Raw genomic sequence first — 22526 nt, 5'->3', positions numbered from 1 at the left:
GTGTATAAATATTTCATGAGCTAAGCATTCTAATGATTTTAGTGAAAATTAAGCCACAGTTCTAATTAATAACTTTCTCCACTCTTTCTGTCCAATATACCTTTTTCCTCATCTGGACTGTGTTTCTTGTGCACCCTTGAGACTTTTAAACCCTAAATGGGACCTTCCACTTAATGAAGCATTTTCATAATTGCTTTATATTATAGGCAGTAGAAACCCTGTTAGTTTTCTGACAGTATTGTCGACTACTTGTAGTGCATTTATAATACATGATAAAATTTTCATATTTTGGCTATTATGGAAGAGTTGTGTGGGGGATTATTTCAAATAATTGTCTTCTGCTTGATTGTAATACTTCAGAGTATAAGAGACACAAACACAGCCCTATATCAAGTCAATATTTCAACTGTTAATTTAACCAACACAGGAACAGGTGCCAAGGGTATGTCATGGTTTTGGCTTCCTTTGACAGCTTGGGAAGATAACTGTACTTCAGCATATCTGAAGCTAGTGTAATACTGTGGTCACAAAATATATAATAGATTTTTTTACATAATCATAGAATTGTCAGGGTTGAAAGGGACTTCAAGCATCATCAATACTAAGACGCAGACTTTTTCCTGGCCTGCATCAAGAACAGTGTGGCCAGCATGAGCAGGGAGGTCATTCTGCCCCTGTATACTGCACTGGCTAGGCCGCACCTCGAGTACTGTGTCCAGTTCTGGGCCCCTCAGTTTAGGAAGGAGGTTGACTTGCTGGAACGAGTCCAGAGAAGAGCAACAATGTTGGTGAGGGGTTTGGAACATAAGCCCTATGAGGAGAGGCTGAGGGAGCTGGGGTTGCTTAGCCTGGAGAAGAGGAGGCTCAGGGGTGACCTTATTGCTCTCTACAACTACCTTAAGGGAGGTTGTAGACAAGTGGATCTTGGTCTCCTTTCCCAGGCAGCCAGCACCAGAACAAGAGTATGCAGTCTCAGGCTGCGCCAGGGGAGGTTTAGGCTGGATGTTAGGAAGAAGTTCTATACAGAGAGAGTGATTGCCCATTGGAATGGGCTGCCCGGGAAGGTGGTGGAGTCACCATGATTGGAGGTGTTCACAAGGAGACTTGATGGGGTGCTAGGTGTCCTGGTTTAGTTGTTTAGGTGGGTTGGATTGGTTGATGGGTTGGACGCGATGATCTTGAAGGTCTCTTCCAACCTGGTTTATTCTATTATTCTATTATTTTTAAGTAACTGTCTTTTCTGCACTGAGAAGGTAGTGACTTCTCTAAATGTATCCTTTGCTTAAGCTAAGAAAAACAAAAACAACCCCCAAAAAAACCAACAGCAACTTGTATCTGGAAAATAGTAGCTTGTTGTGCATCTGTTTATTTTACTGATGATACCCTAAGGAACTTGATGTGCCAGTGAGGTTATTGCTTTCACATATTCTTTTATGAATCTGCATTGATTTCTTTAAGACTTGTTAATTCTGAAGCAGTTGTTTCCTGTTAGCTGTTAATTCTCTCTATGTATGCATCATCCTAAACCCATTTGGAAAAGTTAATCGTTAGGAGCAATTCCATAGAAAGTGAAAATCACTCATATTGGTGTGTTGTCAACAATGTCTGCTAAAACCATTAACATCTAAACATAGGAGGTTGCACCTCAACATGAGGAGATGCTTATTTACAGTGAGGGTGATGGAGCACTGGAACAGAGTGTCCAGAGAGGTTATGGAGTCTGCTTCTCTGGAGGCTTTCAAAACCTGCCTGGATGCATTCCCATGTATCCTGCCCTACGTGATCCTTCTTTGGCAGGGAGGTTGGACTTGATATCTGGAGGTCACTTACAACTCCTAACATTCTGTGACCATTCTTCCTTTCATTCCTTCTATTTGTTTTGAACACTTCATAGCCAAGCAATGAACAATTTTATTTCATTCATTCATTGTCAAAACCTGAAGAATTTATTTTTTAAAGCTTTTCTTATTTATGGGTGCACAACCTGGGAATATAACACAGGAAATTGAATATCTTTAGAGGTTTTCTTCCCATCAAAGCTTTTGTGTGCTTTTAAGCTATACATGAACAGTTCATTGAATGTTAAACTGCAGTGAAATAGTTTTTCTTTCAGATTTTATTAAAATATGGCTGTTGTTGTTATTTACAGAAATAAGTTTGCAACTGGTTTTCCTATCAGTTGGTTAACCTTCATGTGCAGCATTGTTTGCTGCTGATTTCTGAGTCATGGGACGAAAGGGTAAGGAGGCTCATGCTGATTGTGCATGCAAGTGCCCTCTTTTTTAATGCATGACAACAAAGAAAAATTGTTTTTTTGGGGAGGGAGGGTAGGTTTTCCACTCAGTTATTAAATGCATGTCTCTGTGGAAAGTTCAGGGTAAATTGCTCTAAAAAATACTTTGGCCTTATCTTTACATGATACATGGACTTACTTTCCCAACTATTGACCACTAGGATCCACTTGCCACTTTCTTGAATAGGAATTTAAGGAGTGAATGTGTTTGTGTAGTGTGAATGTTGCTGTGCTCCAACTTGCATGCTTTTAATTCAGAGCAAAAAGGTTTCATTGTAGTAGGGAGCGGTTTCATTGTAGTAGGGAGCGGTTTCATTGTAGTAGGGAGCAGTAATTGCTCAAATAAATGAGCTCATGCAATGAACTCTGAAGTCCTGGTGCTCTGTTTAGAAACTTTCTTTCAAATACTGAATTCCTTTTCTAAACTAGAAACATGGCAGTAGGAATTAATCTGTAAAGATTTGTACATCTGCAGTAACTATGTGAGAAAAGGCAGTATTTGATTTCAGAATATTTTTTTATTCCTTATAAATTCAGAGATTTATTTCTTTTAATAGACTTCTTAAAAGATATCACAAAGTCAGAGCAGAATTCTAGATCCAAAGGATAAAAAAATAATTGTTTGCATCTGGTCAGCCTTCCTTATCGTGTCCATCTTGAACTATGTTGAAAGTCTTGGCCCTTTCATTTTCCAGAGCACAGTCGTGATTCTAAATTCTAGTTGGACATGTCACAATATTTTACTGATTAAGGTTTGTGCTTTGATTTCACATGGGCATCTGCAGTCTTGAATTGTGGCCTGTGAATGTTTATTCATTCCTTAGTAGGAGAACAAGTAAGGAATTTCAACCTAATACTTAGTTATATTATGATACCAAATTACTTCTGCTTCCTGATAGGTATGTTTTAAGCTATTAATATGCAGTGAAATAAGTGAAGATAAATATTCACAGATGTTTTTGTGGTTGTGCTTCTGTAGTTCTGATAAATATGTAATAATTTATGCACTTAAAACAGATTAATTTTCATTAAATAAGAACATAATTGTTTAATAGGCTTTAAGATGCTGATACCCTACTTTTGAACTTCATAGGTAACAAAATATGGTTAGTTCTTAATTATAATTGATCTGTCTGATACAACTGAACTAGCAGTGTTCTCTTGTCTTATAATAAATGCAGTGCAAGCTGGATCCAAGACACATTTTTTTTAAAGTGAGCTTGTAGTGTGTTATTAACATTAGTTTAGACATGAGCTTAAAATGCTTCAGAGCTGACAGAGCATTAATTTTGCAAAGTGTATCTAGACCCATATTCTTCTCAGACTCCTGTTGGTGCTCTTTTCTTTCTCTCATGTTCAGAATACACTCATATACAAGAGGTGTTGCTTTAAAGGCAGCAGCATAGTATCATAGTATCAGTCAGGGTTGGAAGAGACCACAAGGATCATCTAGTTCCAACCCCCCTGCCATGGGCAGGGACACCCCACACTAGATCAGGCTGGCCAGAGCCTCGTCCAGCCTGGTCTTAAACACCTCCAGGGACGGCGCCCCAACCGCCTCCCTGGACAACCCATTCCAGGGCTTCACCACTCTCATGGTGAAGAACCTCCTCCTCACATCCAGCCTGAATCTCCCCACCTCCAGCTTCATTCCATTAGCATAATCCATATGGATTTCTGTAGCAAAACAGAAATGATCAGCAAGTGTTAAAACAACACAGTAACTTTCTTCCTTGTTAGGAAAGAGGACTGTGTCCAGTATTCTATGAGGAAATGCAGTGGGATGGAGAGTGTGGAACATCTAATTTAGCACTTTCAAAACTAGAACTGAGCACAAAGGAGGTCCCTGGGCACAAAGGAGGTCCCTTGTTGCCTGGAGCTAGAACTGCAAAGAAAAAGTATGATCAGCTTGAACATCTGGGATGAGTTCTGTAACTTGGCCTTAAGTAGCAGCCACCAAAGCTTACTGGAGGCATTTAGCAAGTATGTTTCTAGCTGTAGGTGGTCAATCTGCTGATCAGACATGTTTGAAGGCTCCAGTGGGAGACAGTGACCTTTTTGGAATAGTTTTGTCACTGGCAGCCCTTGAATACTACTTGTTATGAACCTCTGGCCACCCCGAAGGTAGGCTAAATGCTGGTTGTCTTGGAAGGAGGCTGCTGAATTAAATAGGAGGTAAAGGATATTGTGCTGGCTCTGTGTGTTACCTAATGAGCCCTTCAGCAGTTTTTTTGTAACCATTGTTACCATGAATCTGTTCAATGGAGGAATAATGCCAATCATGCCTTGGAGATTGTACTATATACAAAGAGCTTCATTTTCCTTCCCCTTCTCTTTTAGTCCATTAGTTTGCTCTGTTCCCATTTTGCACTGATTTATGAAATGCCTTGCTGTGAAATTGGTGTTTATTTAGAAATAGGAGCATCATACAAACCCTCCCTTTTTCTCTTTCTCTGGGTTTATCACCTGGAATTAATTTCCTGACTGCAAACCCAATATTGAAAGGGGGAATGTACCCAGTTTGGATTTTTTGTGTGCTGAGAACAGGTTATCCATGCCAGCTGGAATGGAGAGTGATAAAGGAGATTTATTTAGTTCTGTCTTTCCAGGCATCTTCTGAAGTTACAGGAACAAAATTTCCTTTTGTTACTGCTTTAGTGGTGAGAAGTGAATGACCTTGTAATGATCAGCTTAATAGGAAGATAAGTAAAGACGAAAACTAAGAAGTAAAATTCGTAATAAGCCATAGAACTTATTTCATTCAAACCAGATCAATTTTAGATACTCTTAATGCTATATTAAAAATAGAGAGTGCTGGTATTATCTCTGAGTAGGAAAGGAGGAGGCAGTGTAGGGAACAGAAATGAGCAAGTAAAACAAAGTTACTGTGTGAAAACAACAGAGGTGGGGGTGAAAGAAGAGACGGTACGGAAACACTGCAGGCAGTGGAACTTGTGAAGAGTGCAACTGGAGAACTTAATGTAATGGAAAACTTCCTTTTAATGGATTAGAAATCTTTAAAAGGCACTGTCCTAAAGATAATAACTTCCTTGGTGACTTGTAATTGCTAATGGTTCTGAAAAGAATGTTTCAGTAAGAAGCTTAGTGCTATGCTTATTTGACCAGGCTGTTTTGGGTTGGTTGATTTGTTTTCCTTGATTCTTACTAGTAGCTTGACATTCATTGTCAGGTTTTGTTTTCATTAAAAGCTTATATTCGAGGTAATTTTTGCTGACATTGCACTGTATCATGTGCATCTCTCCTGTACTGCTTCAATAGTAGAAGACACCTTGAAGTCATATCGTGCCAGAATTTGCTGTGTAATTATCTTTACAATTCTACTGAAAGAACAAATTCTTGGGAAAAAAGTTGTTTGTTTATTTGTTTGGGTATTTTTTAAATTACTTATTTCAAATTATCTGAACACCACTGTAATTTTTAAAATAAATGTAAAATTGTGACAACTGGGTAGTGGATGGAATTTTCCATGTGGGCTGTTAGTGAAGTTTTGCTGGTATAGTTGACATGAAGATGAATATTGTTCTCAAGACAGAAATTTCATCTCCCTGTTGGACATTTTCTTTGTTGCATTTTGGTGGAGAGAGGCTAGAAACCAGTTGTTCAGAAGTCAACAGCACTCATGTGGAAGGTGAAGAGGCTTGTCTGGGGGATGGGACTTCCTACTATTGAAATGATGAGTCCTCTGTTCTCTCTGGGAGTGTATTACAGGGACATTGCCACGGCTGATGAGTATGTCCTTACAGCAGTTGTTCTTTTTATAGAAGCTTGAAGAATGTTTTTAATTATTTCCCTTACATGGCCAGAATAATTTCCTTGGTCTAAAATATTTGATTGGCTTTTAATAGTTGAAGGGGAATGTCCTTGAAAATAGTTTGTCTGAATTAAATGCATCAACTGATATTAACAGTACAAAATTAATCTGATGTAGTTAGTGTAGTGGTTGAAGAAGTTTGGGGTGGTTTTTTTTATGCTCCTTTCTGTGAATATTTGAAGTTTTTTTTCTTTTATTTCTTAAATACAGAAAAATGAAAAGTTTAATATCCAAGGACTCAATTTTTACAGAGTTGAGCAATCAAATGTATTTTTTGTGTTGCACAGGTCATTAATATTATAAAAACATGCATTTCTCTGTGGATTCAAAATTCTTTGTTAGTTAAACTCCCAACTACTTTTTGATAGATTAGTTTATTTCTTTATGGAATCTTGGAAGAGAAAAAAATAATATAATGGGCAACCAAATCTAAGCCTGGGATGTAACAAAAATATTCAGTGAGTGAACATGAAATCTTAATTCAGGTTGTTAATGTTGTGTAGACTGTTGACAACAACATTAGACAGCTCTACAACAATTTGGAAGAAATTTTAGCTTTAGATGAATAGTACAATCCACTTGTTTTCTATTCTGCTAGGTTTTAATGAAGAGAAAAATAATCTGTTGCTTTTAAACTTGATGGTCTGAACTTGCTTGTATCTAGTTCTGGGCCCCCTCAGTTTAGGAAGGATGTTGACGTGCTGGAGCGTGTCCAAAGAAGGGCAACAAAGTTGATGAGGGGCTTGGAACACAAGCCCTGTGAGGAGAGGCTGAGGGAGCTGGGGTTGCTTAGCCTGGAGAAGAGGAGGCTCAGGGGTGACCTTATTGCTCTCTACAGCTACCTTAAGGGAGGTTGTAGACAGGCAGAGGTTGGTCTCTTCTCCCAGTCAACCAGCACCAGAACAAGAGGACACAGTCTCAGGCTGTGCCAGGGGAGGTTTAGGCTGGAGGTTAGGAGGAAGTTCTACACAGAGAGAGTGATTGCCCATTGGAATGGGCTGCCTGAGGAGGTGGTGTAGTCACCATCACTGGAGGTGCTCAGGAGGAGACTTGATAGCGTGCTTGGTTGCATGGTTTAGTTGATTAGGTGGTGTTGGATGATAGGTTGGACATGATGATGTTGAAGGTCTCTTCCAACCTGGTTCGTTCTATTCTATTCTATTTGAAGTCAAGTTGAAGGCTTTGTTTTTCTGTAATTTTGTCTGAGTAATCTGTGGCAATGAATACTCAGACAAACTCATTTGAAATCTTCAGCAAACTGGTGACAGTTTCTGTGCAGATCAGTGTTTTCTCTGATTTTATTTGCAGTAAGCACTATTTTATTAGCAGTAGTCTCTTAAGTTGAATTAGTATGGATTTATTATTTAGTGGAAATTAAGTAGTTGGGACTTTATTGAAAATGAGATATTATAATTTCCATGATTTATAAAAACATCTATATGAAAATTCTGTGTTGCATAAGTGGAAGTAATGTAGGAAGTAATACGATAAAACGAGACATAACAGTAAGCCAGAAAGTAACTTCAGAAAAACTTGATTCAATATTGATTTTCTGCCTGATATATCACAGCCTTTGAATAAGGATGTCAGGGATTTAAATTCTGTAATCCTTGCTTCTTGAATTCTGAGATGTAGTGTTAATTTCATTAACCTATTACTTTTTATGTGCTTCTCTAACTTTGAGATAAACCCTTCTGTTTAAAAAGCCTTTTTAGTCAGTAATATGCCTTAAATTTTGGCATTTTTCCCTGACCATTCTTCAGTAAGGTCAAGCAAGTCTGTTTCACTGAAATGCTTATCAGTCCACTGATAGGTGGCTCCTAACTGGGTACAATTTTTTCTCAAGCTGTAGTGACTCTTTTCCTTCTAGTCCCAGACCTGATGACCTGCATGTTCCATGGAAGTTCAAGTAAGGAAACTATATCCATCTTAGTTCAATGAGCTGTGAACCACATACTGAGGGTCTAGCTTTACGTTTATTCTTTTCTCTTGCCTTACGCCTGGTCTCATTAACAGAATTTGATACTGAAGTTTTACACGTGTTTGGTGGCTTTATGTAAATTTCACAGGGCTCATTAGATAAGCTTACAGTACTGCAGAGCCCTCGTGTGAAGTAACTGCTGCTGTGCTAGCGTGAGAGCGCAAAATTCTGAAAAGCAGAGAGTATTGGGGGAGTGAAATCACATCCAGAATGAGGCAGTATGTTCAAGTTCCAACTATAGAGCAAGAAAAGGCCTATGATTATAATTCTGCTTTTGAACCAAGACCATGTATGTGTTTGGGTAGGTGAAATTACCATTTTCTGATAATGCAGGCTGTTTCTTCTTACTGCTGTCGGGTAGAATGTGTGTAAAAAGTACTTGCATAGCTGGGAAATGTGTAGCGTCTTAACATGTAAAAGGCAGGACTCCTTTAGTGTAAGAGAATATGCATGTTTTAATTTGGAAAATCCCACGGCAGCAGAAGGATTGTTTTATGTTGATTGTCAAGACAGTGTACTTCTCAGTAGATAATACTTTAACCTTTGTATTAACTTGAAGTAAAGATATCTTGGAGGGGGAGACCATAAAAGGCAAACACTGCCTGATAGTGAAAGCAAGTTGTCATAGGATTTTTGTTGATAAATCTGCATAAAATGGAACAGGTTCTTTTTTACCTGACTTAGTGACTGCATTCTGTAAACCTGCCAAACAACTTCTGTGTGTGAAACAAATCTCTTTATTTGGATCAAGTCCTATCTGGGTTAAATTTGTGTCGAAGAAGCAGAGAATCGGTTTTCAATTGCGCAGCTTCTCCCTGTCTTTTAAAACAATAATATTTTCTGGTCTACATAGTGAAATGTTCCTAGATTTATAGTTTTGAAGTTCAATTTGGTTTTGATGTATATTGTTAAGGTTTGGGGTTGTGTGTGTGCTTTTGTTTGTGGTTGTTGGGGTTTTTGGGGGAGGCTGTTTATTTTTAATTACTATATTTTCACACTTAATTTTAAAATCCTATTCCTGTGTTTTTATTAATCTTTCCTGGTTGCATCAAAACACTGAGCAATGATGAATAATTTCCCCACGAAGTGTATCTCATAACTATTAATTGTGGTTTGGGGTTTGATTTTGGTTTTATCTGTTCATTTCCTTTTTTTTTTCCTTACAGTATTCTGCTTAAATTATTTGACTCAAAATATGTTTGGAGGCTGAAAGCTTTGATAGGTTAGCTTTCTGATACTTGAATGTTTTGTTTAACTTAGAAAACTCTTGTAATAACATGACAATTCATATTAATTTTGCATTTATATTTTGACAAAATTGTTTGCAAAGGTGTTGGGTTTTTTTTATGTAAGCTGCTGTATTAAAATACACAGCAATGCAAATACACTCCTGAAAATCCAGGATGAGGAGAGAATTTTCAAATCTTATGTAATACAGTTATTGTTAAGCCTTTTTTAAACATCCAAATGCACTGTGTGCTATAAATTTCAAGAGCAGTATTTGAATACTATTGTGTTTCCATTAACTGAAACTGTTGGTAATGCTGTCAGAATGAGTTAGTACTGTTACCTGATATTTCTGCCTTCTCGAAGGAGTGACTTTATCTGTGTTTTATGCTCAATTTATGTAGCTGCCACAGTTCTAAAACACTTTTGAAAAACTTCAGTTGTGGTTCTTTGCAAGTATTATCACTCTGGTCATTTTAAGGAAGAAACTATTTTTAACTGCCTCTGCCTTGCATGCAATATTTTGCAATATTTTTTGTTCTTACTAACTTTTAAATAGCTGTAGACAAGTATTTATTAAATTTATTGTAAGAATACATTGTTATATCTATGAAATCAAATGTCAAGTAAGCTTTGAGTAACTCTTGACCAGTAGAAAATCAAACAGGAAGGCACAAATACAATGACTGTTGTGCCAGGTGCAGAGCCCCGTACTAAGCTCAAGAAACATTTGGCAATGTTAGGTCTTGTTTTGGTGAATATTGGTGGGCTACTTGAATTTCTGAATACTGAGTAATAAATACATGATACACTAATGGGATACTGCTTTCTTATTATGATTTTACTTATTCCTAAACTTCTACACAGCATTGCTCTCAGTATTTGTACAACTGTCCGGATTATTACTGGGTTAATTCAAATAGGTTTATGACCTCTTTTGATATTTTGTTTTGTGGGGGGTTTGTTTGTTTTTTCCTAGTGACATAGGAAATAGCATTGAGTTTAGCTACTTAGGGCATGCCCCTTATATGTAAATTTAGATTGATTAATTATTTTTTTTATTAACTGGCTTGTGTGAGTAGGAGATGTCAACAGAGAAAGAACTTAATGAGAGAAATCCAGCACTGTTTCACACAAGAGTTCTCAATATTCCAGTTTAATCATTGCGTGTTAAGTTGTAACTCTGTGTTCAGCTTACTGGTGATACAGAGTTGAGTTAAAAGACCACTGAAGAGCACTTAGACTTAAATTGTGCTCATGCACCAAATGCCCCATAATAGGTTTATCTTTAATAATTCTTTCTGCTGAAATAGATTGGAAGAGTTGTCAGAATACATGAGTAAAGCATAGCAGAGTGGAAGTTATCACAGCAAAATATCTTTCAAGCAACTCTTTCCTATGATGCCCAGTAAGATAATGGTATAATGAAAGGAGAGCTTGTTTTATATGTTGGCCTTTATATTGTTTTAAATGGTTGCCTGAAAGCCAAAGGTTTTGTAGTTGACATTTTTAGTAGAGGAGTGAATATAATGCATGTTTAGATGTGTTTGAAGTTGTCATTCAGAGTGAAGGTAAAATAGCAAGTGAAATAGTTTTCATTAAAATATTACTAAGTTTTGCCACATCTTGCTTTTTCTGCATGTTTTTAAGTATGGCTGGATGAGAGGTGCATTTCTAGTTTCCATCAAGTATTACCCTCTAATAGTAGTTTTACTCAATTGACTTCTCAGTCATTTTTATTTACCTTAACTGACTGCTTGTCAGCTCATCGCTTCACATGAAAACACCAGAGTTCCTAAACTTAATTCTAACTCTGTTGGGTAAATCTCTCCTCAGGAGTGTGCTGTTGCTGTGCTGCTTTGCGACCTCGCTACAAGCGTCTGGTAGATAACATATTTCCTGAAGATCCAAAAGTGAGTGATAAGTTTTACATTTTAAGGAACTGACTTCTAAAAATTGTTGGTTAGTAACTACTGATTTAGTAATTTTTTTCCCTTTATTTCTGTTCTGTTTTAACATTCTACCTTAAATTCATCTTTATCACTTAATAGCTTTAATACACATTAGCAGAATGACTTAGCTGGAAAGGGACCTCAGTGGATCATCTGGTGTAATTCCCTCTTCAAAGCAGTGCTGTGCATATTGAAGAGTAAAATCAGTGTGTTTTCTTCAGAGAAGGAGAGATTTAATTAGTATTCTGCAGCAGAGGTAGCACTTAACTTGATAGCTGTTTTGAACCACAAACACATTATGGCTGCAGGTGTGAACATTTTCTGGCTCTCTACAAGATCTTATATTTTTAACTCTCAATATATTGATTGTGTAAGTTTTTATAGTTCTTGGTAGACTTTTGTGATCCAAAAGAGGTTTTTATTGTTGTGTTTCCCTTCCCATTCTCCAGTTATTCTTGTACATTTTTTTCATTCCACTGAAAATAGTCTTGGAGTATTTCATAATCTAGCTCTTGCTTTCTGTGAAAATAGTTAACTTCTGTGTTACCTTATAGCAATGCCTATATCTGTACATAATTGCATGGTGGTACAGTCTGACCAGGAGCTTATGTTTCTGCTGCTGTATTTTTAAAATATATTACCACCTTTTGTTATCTTGTATTAAAGTAGAAGTGAACAGAACAGTCAGCATTTGTGTAACACTTGGCTTTTATCTTACATGGGCTTTTTTCCAAACTGTGGTATTAACTAGTGTTAGTCACTATACAAGTGCATCTTCCTGGCTTTGAAGGAAGTGTTTTCTGTGTGTACAGTAGGTTGAAAGAATGGAACTGGTTTTATAGTTCTGTTTTGTTTAAATTTATTAATCTACTTGTTTGCTGCAACTGTAGAAACACCTGAAATTGCTACAGTTGTAGTCTTACAGCTTCATTATCACTCAGAAGCTGAGTTGGCCTCCTTAGTCTCTGCTTTTGTTAATACTAGTTAGCTCAGTGCAGGACCCAAGCCAGTCCCTGATGATTCAGAGTTATAGGCATTTCTAAAATGTGAGAAAACTTGCTTGATAAAAAAACATGAATTAATCATGAGTGTGTAAAAAGTTTCAAAGTAATTTATTTGAAAAAAGGTAATATCTTTGTGAACTTACAACAAAAACAAACAAAAATCCCTAAACACCAAAAAGCCTTTTCCTTCTTAACTGGTAGTTATATCCTCACCTGTGGAGATCCATATCACAGTTCACACTGGAATTAATATGTTAATCTTTGATTATGTTCTAACAGTTACCCTTTAGATACCCTAAACATCAGCCTTGTTGAAGGTGTGACACTGAAGAAATAAAACATTTGGGCTACAGTCTAAAATACTTAAACTATAGTGTCAAAATTATGCATCAAATGTTCTTTTTCGGGGGGGGGGGGGGGGGGGGGGGGGCGGGGAAATAGCAAGAGAAAAGAAATTACATTGCATACTAGTAGGAAAAAAAGTGTTTCTTGGACCTGGTGACATACCTGATCAGATACCTTCATTGGTAATACCTGTTCTACCCTGAGAAAAACAATGAAGATAGTTACTTCATTTATTTAAAGAATATATTACTTAATTTTTTATGTTCTTGATTTTGTGCAGCTAAGTTGTTGACAGTTTTGCTCAAAAGTTGTTGGTTGGTTTTTTTCAGTAGCTTCTTCCCATCTGTATGGCTTAGATCTTTAAATATTGAATAGGCAACAGGAAAACCACATTGAAATATTTATACTTTTTGTGAAGTTTTTTTTTATATGTTCTATGCCTGGTTTTAGGATGGTCTTGTTAAAGCTGACATGGAGAAGCTGACTTTCTATGCAGTTTCTGCACCAGAAAAGCTGGATCGGATCGGTGCTTACCTGGCAGAGAGACTGAGCAGAGATGTTGTCAGACATCGCTATGGGTAAGGAAATGAGCCAGCATTAAGAATAGATGCTAACGTGTGGCTGCGTTTCTTCATGCGTATTCTGATCAAGTTAGAAGGCAAGACAGACCCAGTCTCTTTGTAGTGGGTTAACCTTGTCTGGCAGCAAGGTGCCCACCTTGCTACTATATCACTTCTCAGTGATATGAGGGAGGAAATAAGATGAAAAAGCTCATGGGTCAGTGTGAACTCAGGGGTCACTCAGCAATGACTATCATGGGGGGAAAAAAAGACTGAAATATGGGGAAGAATAATTTGATTAGTTTCCAGTTAGTAACAGAGTGGGATAATGAGGAATAAAAACAAAGCTGAAAACACCTTCCCCCTTGTTTCCAGACTCACCTTTGCTTCTGACTCCCTTACATCCTATCCCCAGAGCAACACATGAAGATGGGGAATGGGGGTTGTGGTCAGCTCATGACATTTTTGTCTGCTGTTCCTTCTTCCTTACGTTTTTCCTCTGCTGTAACATTGGGTCCATCCTGTGGGAGACAGTCCTTCACAAACTGCTCCAGTGTGGGTCCTTTCCATGGGGTATAGTCATTCAGGAATTGATGGCTCTGGTGTGGGTCCCCCAAAGATCATAGGCCCTGACAGAAAAGCTGTTCCTGTATGGGCCACACCACAGGGCCACAGCTTGTTCAGGAGCGTGTTTCAGCACGGCCTGTCTCTTGACTTCCTTCAGGGCACATCCACATGCTTCAGTGGGACCCTTTGTGGTCTGCAGTATGAATATCTGCTCCCCTGTGGTCCTTCATGAGTTCTGCCAGTACTGATGAAAGGCACAGCTTTGGGAAATGATGAGTCCATCTTGGAGCTAACTGGAGCTGGCTCTGTTCAACATGGGGGCAGCTTCTGGTGTTTTCTCACAGAAGCCACCTCTGCATGCAGTCCACTTGCTACCAAAACCTTGCCACATAAATCCATTACACCCTTGAATGTCATTCAGGGTGTCAGGAAATGAATAGGTATTTGTTTTTTTCCAGCCCTTTTGACTAAATCTTATTTAAATGGGAACTTGAAAATTGTGTCTTACTATAAGTTCTATATGAGCTAGAACTTCTAAAGAATGTGGAAATGAGTAGGAAAATCCTGAGTCTAAGAAGTGAAAGTAGTTGAGGGGGGGGAGGGAAAAGGCAGTGTCTGTCACAGGCCATCGTTTTTGGCCTTCATGATGTAGAAAACTGTTATTTATAACTTTGTATAATGGGACAATGGCCTTTCTTTAAGATAATTTTCTTTGCTGCTTTTCTCTACTTGTTTTTCATTTATTTAGTGTGTTGTCTGCCTCTGCAGGAGCATGGATAAGTTGCTGGCTTTCCATGCTGGATTTGGATAGACAGAGGATCTGTAGACTGGGAAGTTGGGATTTATAATTGAAAACAAATTGTGCAAGGAAAGAAAATGGAACTGTGTTTTCTCTGTTACCAAGTGTTATGACATCCCTCCTGAAAACACTCAATTTCCCCCCTTAATTTTCAGATACGTTTTAATTGCCATGGAGGCATTGGACCAACTTCTAATGGCTTGCCATTCTCAAAGTATAAAACCGTTTGTGGAAAGTTTCCTTCATATGGTGGCCAAGCTACTGGAATCAGGCGAACCAAAGCTGCAAGTTCTTGGAACTAATTCTGTGAGTAAAAATAATAAATCAGAATCAATTTCTGCTTACTTGCTGTGAGAAAGTACTTTTCAGAAGTCACACAAAGTATCTGCCAGTTATCATGAAGTGAGAAGATTCTGTATGTGGCAGGATATACCGTTTGGGTTTAAAGACAGAGCAGATACCAGCTGGAAGCAGGAAAACGGTTTTGAGTGTCTAAAATTCTTTTGATGGCTCATCCCTTGCAGAAATAACTTCTCCTGGAAGGAACAGGAAAGCTGTTCTGTCAGTTCTTATTTTGAAACTTTAAAAAAAGAGACCTCCTGTATAGGTAAGACAGTGTTTTCTTGCTCTCCAGCAATGAGATGGTATGAGAAGGAGGAGATAACATCCTTCTCCACAGCACTAATTCTACGCAGAAAGATTTCTATTAGCTGAAAATCATCCAGGAGGTAAAAAATCTTTCCATATTATTGAAATGTCAAACTGAAGGTTCCTACATTGTGTTTTCCAAATAGTGGTGATTGTGATCAGTATTATGTCTTATTTTCCTTCTAACCATCATATTCCCCAGCTAGTACCACAGGAATCTCATAAATACCAGGATTGTGATGGGGACTGTTTTATCTTAGAATGGTTGCTTTTACACGAGTGGAGAAGTAATGCTTGCATTTCACTGTTGTTAGCAGTGTAAGGGTTCTTTGTGGATTCTGTAAAACTGTTGGACTTTCCTTTGGGCATGATTCCCAGCTGATGAAATTAAATGGAGTTGCATTTCAGGGGAACAGGAGGGTGTAGCAGAGTGATGCTACTTTAGAATAGAATTTCTTATGCTGAAACACAGAGTGCTTGCTCTGATGTAGGAGGGGAGCGTCCCCTTGTGCCCCAAACAAGGCTTTACTGAGAGTAATGATACATTTATGTATTTATTCCTTCACTCATTTATTTATTTTAATATCTTTAAGCCAGGCTACCCTGCCTCTTTTAATTTGTTTGTAGAGTAATGCCTCGGCAAGACTTCTTTGGCAAACAGCTTTGTAACTTAGTTTTTGGGCTGTCAAATGCAAGATGCAAGTTGTTTCCCAGTTGTTTAAAATCCTTGGTGGCTGTTACTCCCAGCCTTCCTTGTGATTTACAAGGCATGTTTCACTACCAAACAAATGTCATTGAACAGAGCTCTACCTTATGGTAGTATGTTTGATATCCCTGTCAGTTCCCTGTGAACTTTTTTAATGAGCAAAGCAGATTAGTGGACTTCTTTAATTAGGAGATAATTTGTACTTGTCTGTTGTAAAACTGAGTAGCCAAAAATAATTACTTTTTCCTAAATCAGATGTCAAATTCTGTGAGAACAGAGAATCTATATGGCCCTTCATCACTATTCCAGAAACTAATTTTAGCCTGATTATGCTAATTTCCCTAGATGCTTTCTATAGTTAATGGAGAGGAAAGAAAATCTTTTTGCGTTGACTCAGAGGAGCAAGATTTATTGGCACTGACAGCTTGGCTTTTACCACGGATGCTGACATCCGGCGTTCTTAAATTTTGTCAGACACGGAGGATGTTTACCATCATCTCTAGCCTTTTTTCAGTTTTTCCTACACTCTTAAAGGAAATTAAAAACCCAAAAAGAGCAGAGAATGTAGAGTGCCTAAATAATCTTTCATGTGCTTTATTCTGTTGTATCACTTTGGAGTGGAAACTGCTACTGTCTGGAAGAGTAGAATCAATTGCATATGAAAAATACCTTTAAACTGGTGAAAATTCAGTGAACTTTTGGAATGGATTCCATAATTTTTTCTATATTAAATTCAGTTTCTTACCAATACAAATCTGTAGTCTGCTTACACTCTAAAAGATATGGGGTCTCACTGTGGCTACAAATAGATCTTGGTTTTTTTTTGTCCCAAAGCTGACTTTTGGAGCTTCATTGATCTCTTTCAAGCAGGATTCAACTGTCTTATTTGAGTTGTAGTTTTTTCTCCTCTCCATATGCAGATCTTGCTTCAACTGTGGAGACTCCTGTGATTACTCAGAAATCAGGATTTCAAATGAAACAAATCTCTTTTTAGTTAAAGCCTTGGAAAGCTCCTGTTTTCCAAGGTTTATTCCCTTGATACAGAACTTACTCTACTTGATACTCTTGCAAAAAGTCTAAAGTTTCATTCAACATTTTGACAAGTCCTTTTTTTTGAAGTTAAATTTAATTTTTTAAGTTTGCTTAAAGAAAAGCTGAAGATGACTGTTTCAGAGAAACAATTGTTTGGTTTTTAGAATAAACTTAGAATAAACCAAACCAGGTTGGAAGAGACCTTCAAGATCATCACATCCAACCCATCAGCCAATCCAGCCCACCCAAACTGCTAACCCATGGCACCAAGTACCCCATCAAGTCTCCTGCTGAACACCTCCAATGACGGCAACTCCACCACCTCCTTGGGCAGCCCATTCCAATGGGCAATCACTCTCTCTGTACAGAACTTCTTCCTAACATCCAACCTGAACCTCCCCTGGTGCAGCCTGAGACTGTGTCCTCTTGTTCTGGTACTTGGCCAGGAGTTTGCTGTGTAGGGACGGTGTCAAACGCCTTGCTGAGGTCCAGGTAGACTACATCCACAGGCCTCCCCACATCCACCAGGCGGGTCACCTGATCATAGAAGGAGATCAGGTTGGTCAGGCAGGACCTGCCCTTGTCCAATCATAGAACCGGTTTGGTTGGAGGAGACCTTTGAGTTCATCAAGAGAAACCATTAGCACTACCAAATCACCACTAATATATATTCCTCAGCACCACATCTGCCGTCTTTTAAATACCTCCAGGGATGGTGACTCCACTTCCCTGGGCAGTCTGTTCTAGTGCTTTACAATTCTTTTGATGAAGAATATACTTTCATGCCTGATCTTCAGGCTACATATTACTAATTCCCATTACTTGTTATATGCTACGTTCGTAGATTATGTTAGGTTAGTTTGTACAGCAACAATGATTTAGTTGTTTGTTTTGAGTTGTGGGGGTTTTTTATCATAATGGTAAACCTCCTTATATAGGCAGATACTTTTAAACAGGTGAAGTTCAATACTCAGTATGTTGATATTCAGATTGGCAATTCAGATTTCAAATTGGCAGTGTCTGTAAAGTTCACAATGTCTTTTTCTCTCAAGGAAGATATTTTTATTAACCATATGCTAGGATAGCATATGCTGGTGAGGAAACTGAAAAAAATGTGCTGGGGAAAAAGTAAGATTTCCTTGGCTAAAGTTTTACAGAATCTGGAGGCTGATTGCAATAAGCTTTTACTTTGAAATTTGCAGCAATGCTACATTTTATCCTGTAACCATTTTGCACAATTTCAGTAGCTAAATTTCATGTAAACTATCTAAATCTCTCACATCAAATCATTAAATGTATTGCTTATAACCGTAGCAGTTATATTACTGGGATAGAATGGATTCATTATACTTATTTTTCCTGTCTAGGAGTGAACAGATGACAGATTTGAATCTTTTAATTTGTGGTAAAACTTTTATGCTTCCTTTATTTATAAATGACATGGCAATATCAATCAAAATATTAATAACCTTTTACTAATATGAAAATTGCCAAACATATCAAAAGGTTTGATGTACAGTTAGAATATATTTACAATGGGGATATACATTTGGGCAACTCTAACAATTTAACTATTTTATGCAAACCAGGAGGAATGTAACAGAAAGAGAATACCCTGGAAGCAAAATGGCACTCGACCACAGTGAGGGGGGGAGGCTCGACAAGAACAGTTATGCCAAAGAGGCAGTGAATTAATTACTCACAACTGGTTGTACCCAGGTAGAGAGTGCTCCTGCTGTGTATTAGAGGCTTTAGGGCGCTCTCACGTGCCAGGCACGGCAAGTTGCCAGCAGGAATGCCATGCAGTCTTTGATGACTGGTCTGGCTTCAGCAGACTGTTAACAACGCCTTTCCACAACGGGCACTTGCTTTGTCCTGGGGAAACTGAGGCACAGCAAAATGCTGGTTGCAAGGGGAAGCAGGCTTGGCTCTGACTCCTAAGCTCGTGGCTTCGCTTGTGGCTTGCAGTGTGTGCGCATGTGGCTTTATCCTAGGTGCTGGATCGGGCAACTCAAGGCTATGCAACTTGAGGCAACTTCATGCCAGACAAGGTTCAAGCATGCAAGGCTTGAGCAAGGCACAGGCAACTAGAAATGAGCCTGTATATAAATCTTGCCCAAGATCAATGGGCCAATAGGGTATTGAAACCAGCACATAGTTACCCAGTGAGAAGGCGTTCTGCCAGGCTGTGGCTAGAACACATCACAGTATCACAGCATCACCAAGGTTGGAAGAGACCTCAAAGATCATCGAGTCCAACCTGTCACCACAGACCTCATGGCTAGACCATGGCACCAAGTGCCACGTCCAATCCCCTCTTGAACACCTAACATGCCCTTGAACACATGCCCTTACTATAGATACAGGGCTATTTACCAAGGCACACATGGTCCTGTCCCCTTTGTTCCTTTTCCCGTGCCATCATGGCTTTCTGCAGGGAGGACGGGGGAGCGGGGGACCATGTCTAGACACCTTAGTGTCTGTCTGGGTTTGTGCTGGGGCTGTTTGGCCCTACCATGACAGTGTCAAGAGATAATTTTTAAAACTAGGTTTAATTTTCTGCCAGGTGGTGGTTTTTTGTTTGTGTGTTTGTTTTTTTCCCAGAGAGGGTCCAAAAACTAGTAGGCAACTAAACAAAATCAATACGATGTGCAATTTAGCATAACCTTCATCTTAAACTGTGGTGATAAAACTTGTTGAATACAAAGCATTTTAAGCTAATTCTGAAATATTTTTCTATGAGTTTTTCTTGTTTTTTTGATAGTAAACCATTGGGTTTGTTTCATCTGAAAAATAGCTGATAGATGTAGAACCCAGTGTTATCATGTTCTAAATTAATTACCACAAATGCTTTCTTTAATTGATAGGGCACTTCATTTTATAAGGGGAAGTTTGTTGGGAGCAGTGAGATGGGCTTCCTGTCCATGTGAAAGTGACTGTTTTTGCTGGTTGTCATCATGATATTGTAAGGAAGGCAAGCAGTGTCCCAAGTGACAGGTTGGACTCGATGATCCTCGAGGTCTCTTCCAACCTTGGCTATACTGTGATACTGTGAAGTGGAGAAGTGATCAGTCAGTACCTGATAGAACAGTAAGATTTTTGTATCTGTTAGCACTGGCTTATAAAAGCAGTTGCTTTTGACAGAAATGAGTGCATGTATGTATAAAAATAGTATAAAATGTCAAGACTGTAAAATTGAAGAATGACAAAATTAATATTCCTGGTAGAGTACTCATCTGTCTTGTTTGTCTGCAGCATGCTAATCTGGAAGTATGTATGTTATTAAATTACCCTCTAAATTAGATGTCTGCATCTACTAGAATACGAGAGGTGCTGGTTAAGTCACTTTTAGGGTCATTCTTAGTTAAGTACTACTTCTCCCACCTCATCCTTGTGGTCTCTCAAGTGGTCTTGAAATTTCATAGCCATGCTAATGAAGCCCTTTAAGCCAATGTAGCACTGCTGCTTTTGTTACACAGTTGCACATGTGGCATTCAGGATAACTTTCCCAGAATCACCAAGGTTGGAAGAGACCTCAAAGATCATCAAGTCCAACCTGTCACCACAGACCCCATGACTAAACCATGGCACCAAGTGCCACATGCAATCCCCTCTTGAATACCTCCAGGGATGGTGACTCCACCACCTCCCTGGGCAGCACATTCCAATGGCAAATGACTCTCTCAGTGAAGAACTTTCTCCTCACCTTGAGCAAGTGGCATGGAATAAAATGGCATGTGAAGGTACCCATCCCTTTCCAGTAAAACTCAAAATGAGAACTGTCAGTGACTGTAACTATTAATAACTAAATCACTGATTTCTATTGCAGCCCACCTTATGTTTTATTATTTATTGTGGTCTTTTTAATACTGTGGTTGTGAAGTCAATGCAGCAATCCAGTATTTGAAAGTTTCTGTTTTGTCTGTCTTTTTTTGCATGCTTGGTGAAATGCATAAACAAATTCACACACTTCTCATCAATGCTGTGCTGTGTAGTTTTATAGAAGTCTTATATATGAAAACATTATATCCTACAAACATGATAGTTTCAATAACAAGGAAATACAGTAGCTTTATCTATAAAAGGCGGTAACTATCAGCACCTCCTTTCCTCCATCTGCAACTTGAGACAATTGCAGGCTGTGGAACACCAGACTGGAGAGCTCAGATGGGGGGAAAAAAAATAAAAATGCTGTTCTTGCTGCTTTTCTTTTTTTTATTATGGAGGGGTATTTTAAACAACATAACTCAAACATAAATATGATGCGAGGTTGCTGCAAAACACTGACCTTTAAAGACATCCAGCATACATTAAAAAGTATAATTTATTTTTTACTCTACTGGCCATCTAAAAGTGATAAGGCAGGTAAGAAAATATGTCCTTAGGAGTTTAATTTGAGAATTTGCATTATTTACTTACTGGACTCACACAACCTCTCTCCCTCTTTTTGGCAATGTGAGCCAACTTTCTTGACTCATTCTGGAACAAACATCTTCTGAATAGATAATATGTTCCCTTGTTTCATGATAGATTTATGTGTTTTTATACTGACTGAATTTTACTGTTTTCAAAATAATAAGATATTATCAATGTAATTTCTGGTTTTATACTTTCTGCAATGTACAAATATAGAAGATGTTTGCCCTGGTAAAAGTGCTGTAAATTACCAGTAGGTGATTGCAAGCATTTGCTATGACTAAATGACATGTTTACAGCTATAAAAGCTTTGTAAATGTATCTCAGGCAAGTGCTTGGACTTTGATAAGTGTTTTGTCCTTTTGTAGATTTAATAACTTTTGTATTTGAAGCATGCTTGAAAACATCTTAGGTGCTTAGGATAAAATATTTATTGAGAACAAGAAGAGCTTAAGAGCACCACTGCTAAACAAGAAGAAAAAACTCTATAATAAAGTAGAATTGTATACTTTACTGAAGGACAGAGCAGCTCAAAAGAGTGTAGTCACAGTTGGCTTTCCTGTGGCCTAAATGTTCAGTCATGTGAGTACTAATCCTGGAATATGCCTCAGAAATACTGTATGTTCAGTGGATGAAATTGCTTTTTTCTACACATGAGGAAATAAAAGAAATAATTAACCTTTCTGAACATTCATGCCATTTGTGCCACTTAGGGAGGTATAACTTTCAGGTACTTGCTTCCCTGCCACAAAGATCTGTTGTGGTGTCGCAGAAACATCCGGAGAAAGACATTGACACTGTCTTCACTTAAGTTTGTCATTTATTCCTAGAAAGCCAAGGGAGGTTTAGGCTGGAGGTTAGGAAGAAATTCTGCACAGAGAGAGTGATTGCCCATTGGAATGGGCTGCCCAGGGAGGTGGTGGAGTCACCGTCATTGGAGGTGTTTAGGAGGAGACTTGACAGGGTGCTTGGTTGCATGGTTTAGTTGATTAGGAGGGTTGGGTAATAGGCTGGACACGATGATCTTGGCAGTCTCTTCCAACCTGGTTTATTCAATTCTATTCTAAAGTAATGTATTGGTACAGTAAATTTCCATTTAGCAAAGTAGTATTCAAAGTATATAAAGTTTTGATTTTTGACAGATCCTGCGAATCAAATAATGTT

At 38.2% G+C, this 22526-nt stretch overlaps 1 protein-coding gene across 5 annotated transcripts in view; it reads left to right on the top strand.

The window, feature by feature from the left end:
- Window positions 1-22526, top strand: part of EFR3A (EFR3 homolog A) — a 66781-nt gene that overhangs the window by 9643 nt on the left and 34612 nt on the right. For 4 of the 5 annotated variants that reach the window (XM_068155527.1, XM_068155526.1, XM_068155528.1 and 1 more), the window contains exons 3-6: window positions 2150-2239; window positions 11170-11246; window positions 13085-13212; window positions 14716-14866. In XM_068155527.1, the coding sequence (XP_068011628.1) occupies window positions 2227-2239; window positions 11170-11246; window positions 13085-13212; window positions 14716-14866 (369 nt within the window). In that variant the 5' untranslated portion in view covers window positions 2150-2226. The remainder of the gene's footprint in view (window positions 1-2149; window positions 2240-11169; window positions 11247-13084; window positions 13213-14715; window positions 14867-22526) is intronic. The other variant, XM_068155525.1, reaches the window with a different exon arrangement.

This window comes from Melanerpes formicivorus, unplaced genomic scaffold (assembly GCF_026170545.1).
Source record: "Melanerpes formicivorus ecotype bairdi unplaced genomic scaffold, bMelFor1.0.p_v2 SCAF_32, whole genome shotgun sequence".
NCBI classification, from domain to species: Eukaryota; Metazoa; Chordata; class Aves; order Piciformes; family Picidae; genus Melanerpes; species Melanerpes formicivorus.
Note: the sequence above shows the minus strand (reverse complement) of the source record. Positions and strands in the feature narration are given on the sequence as shown.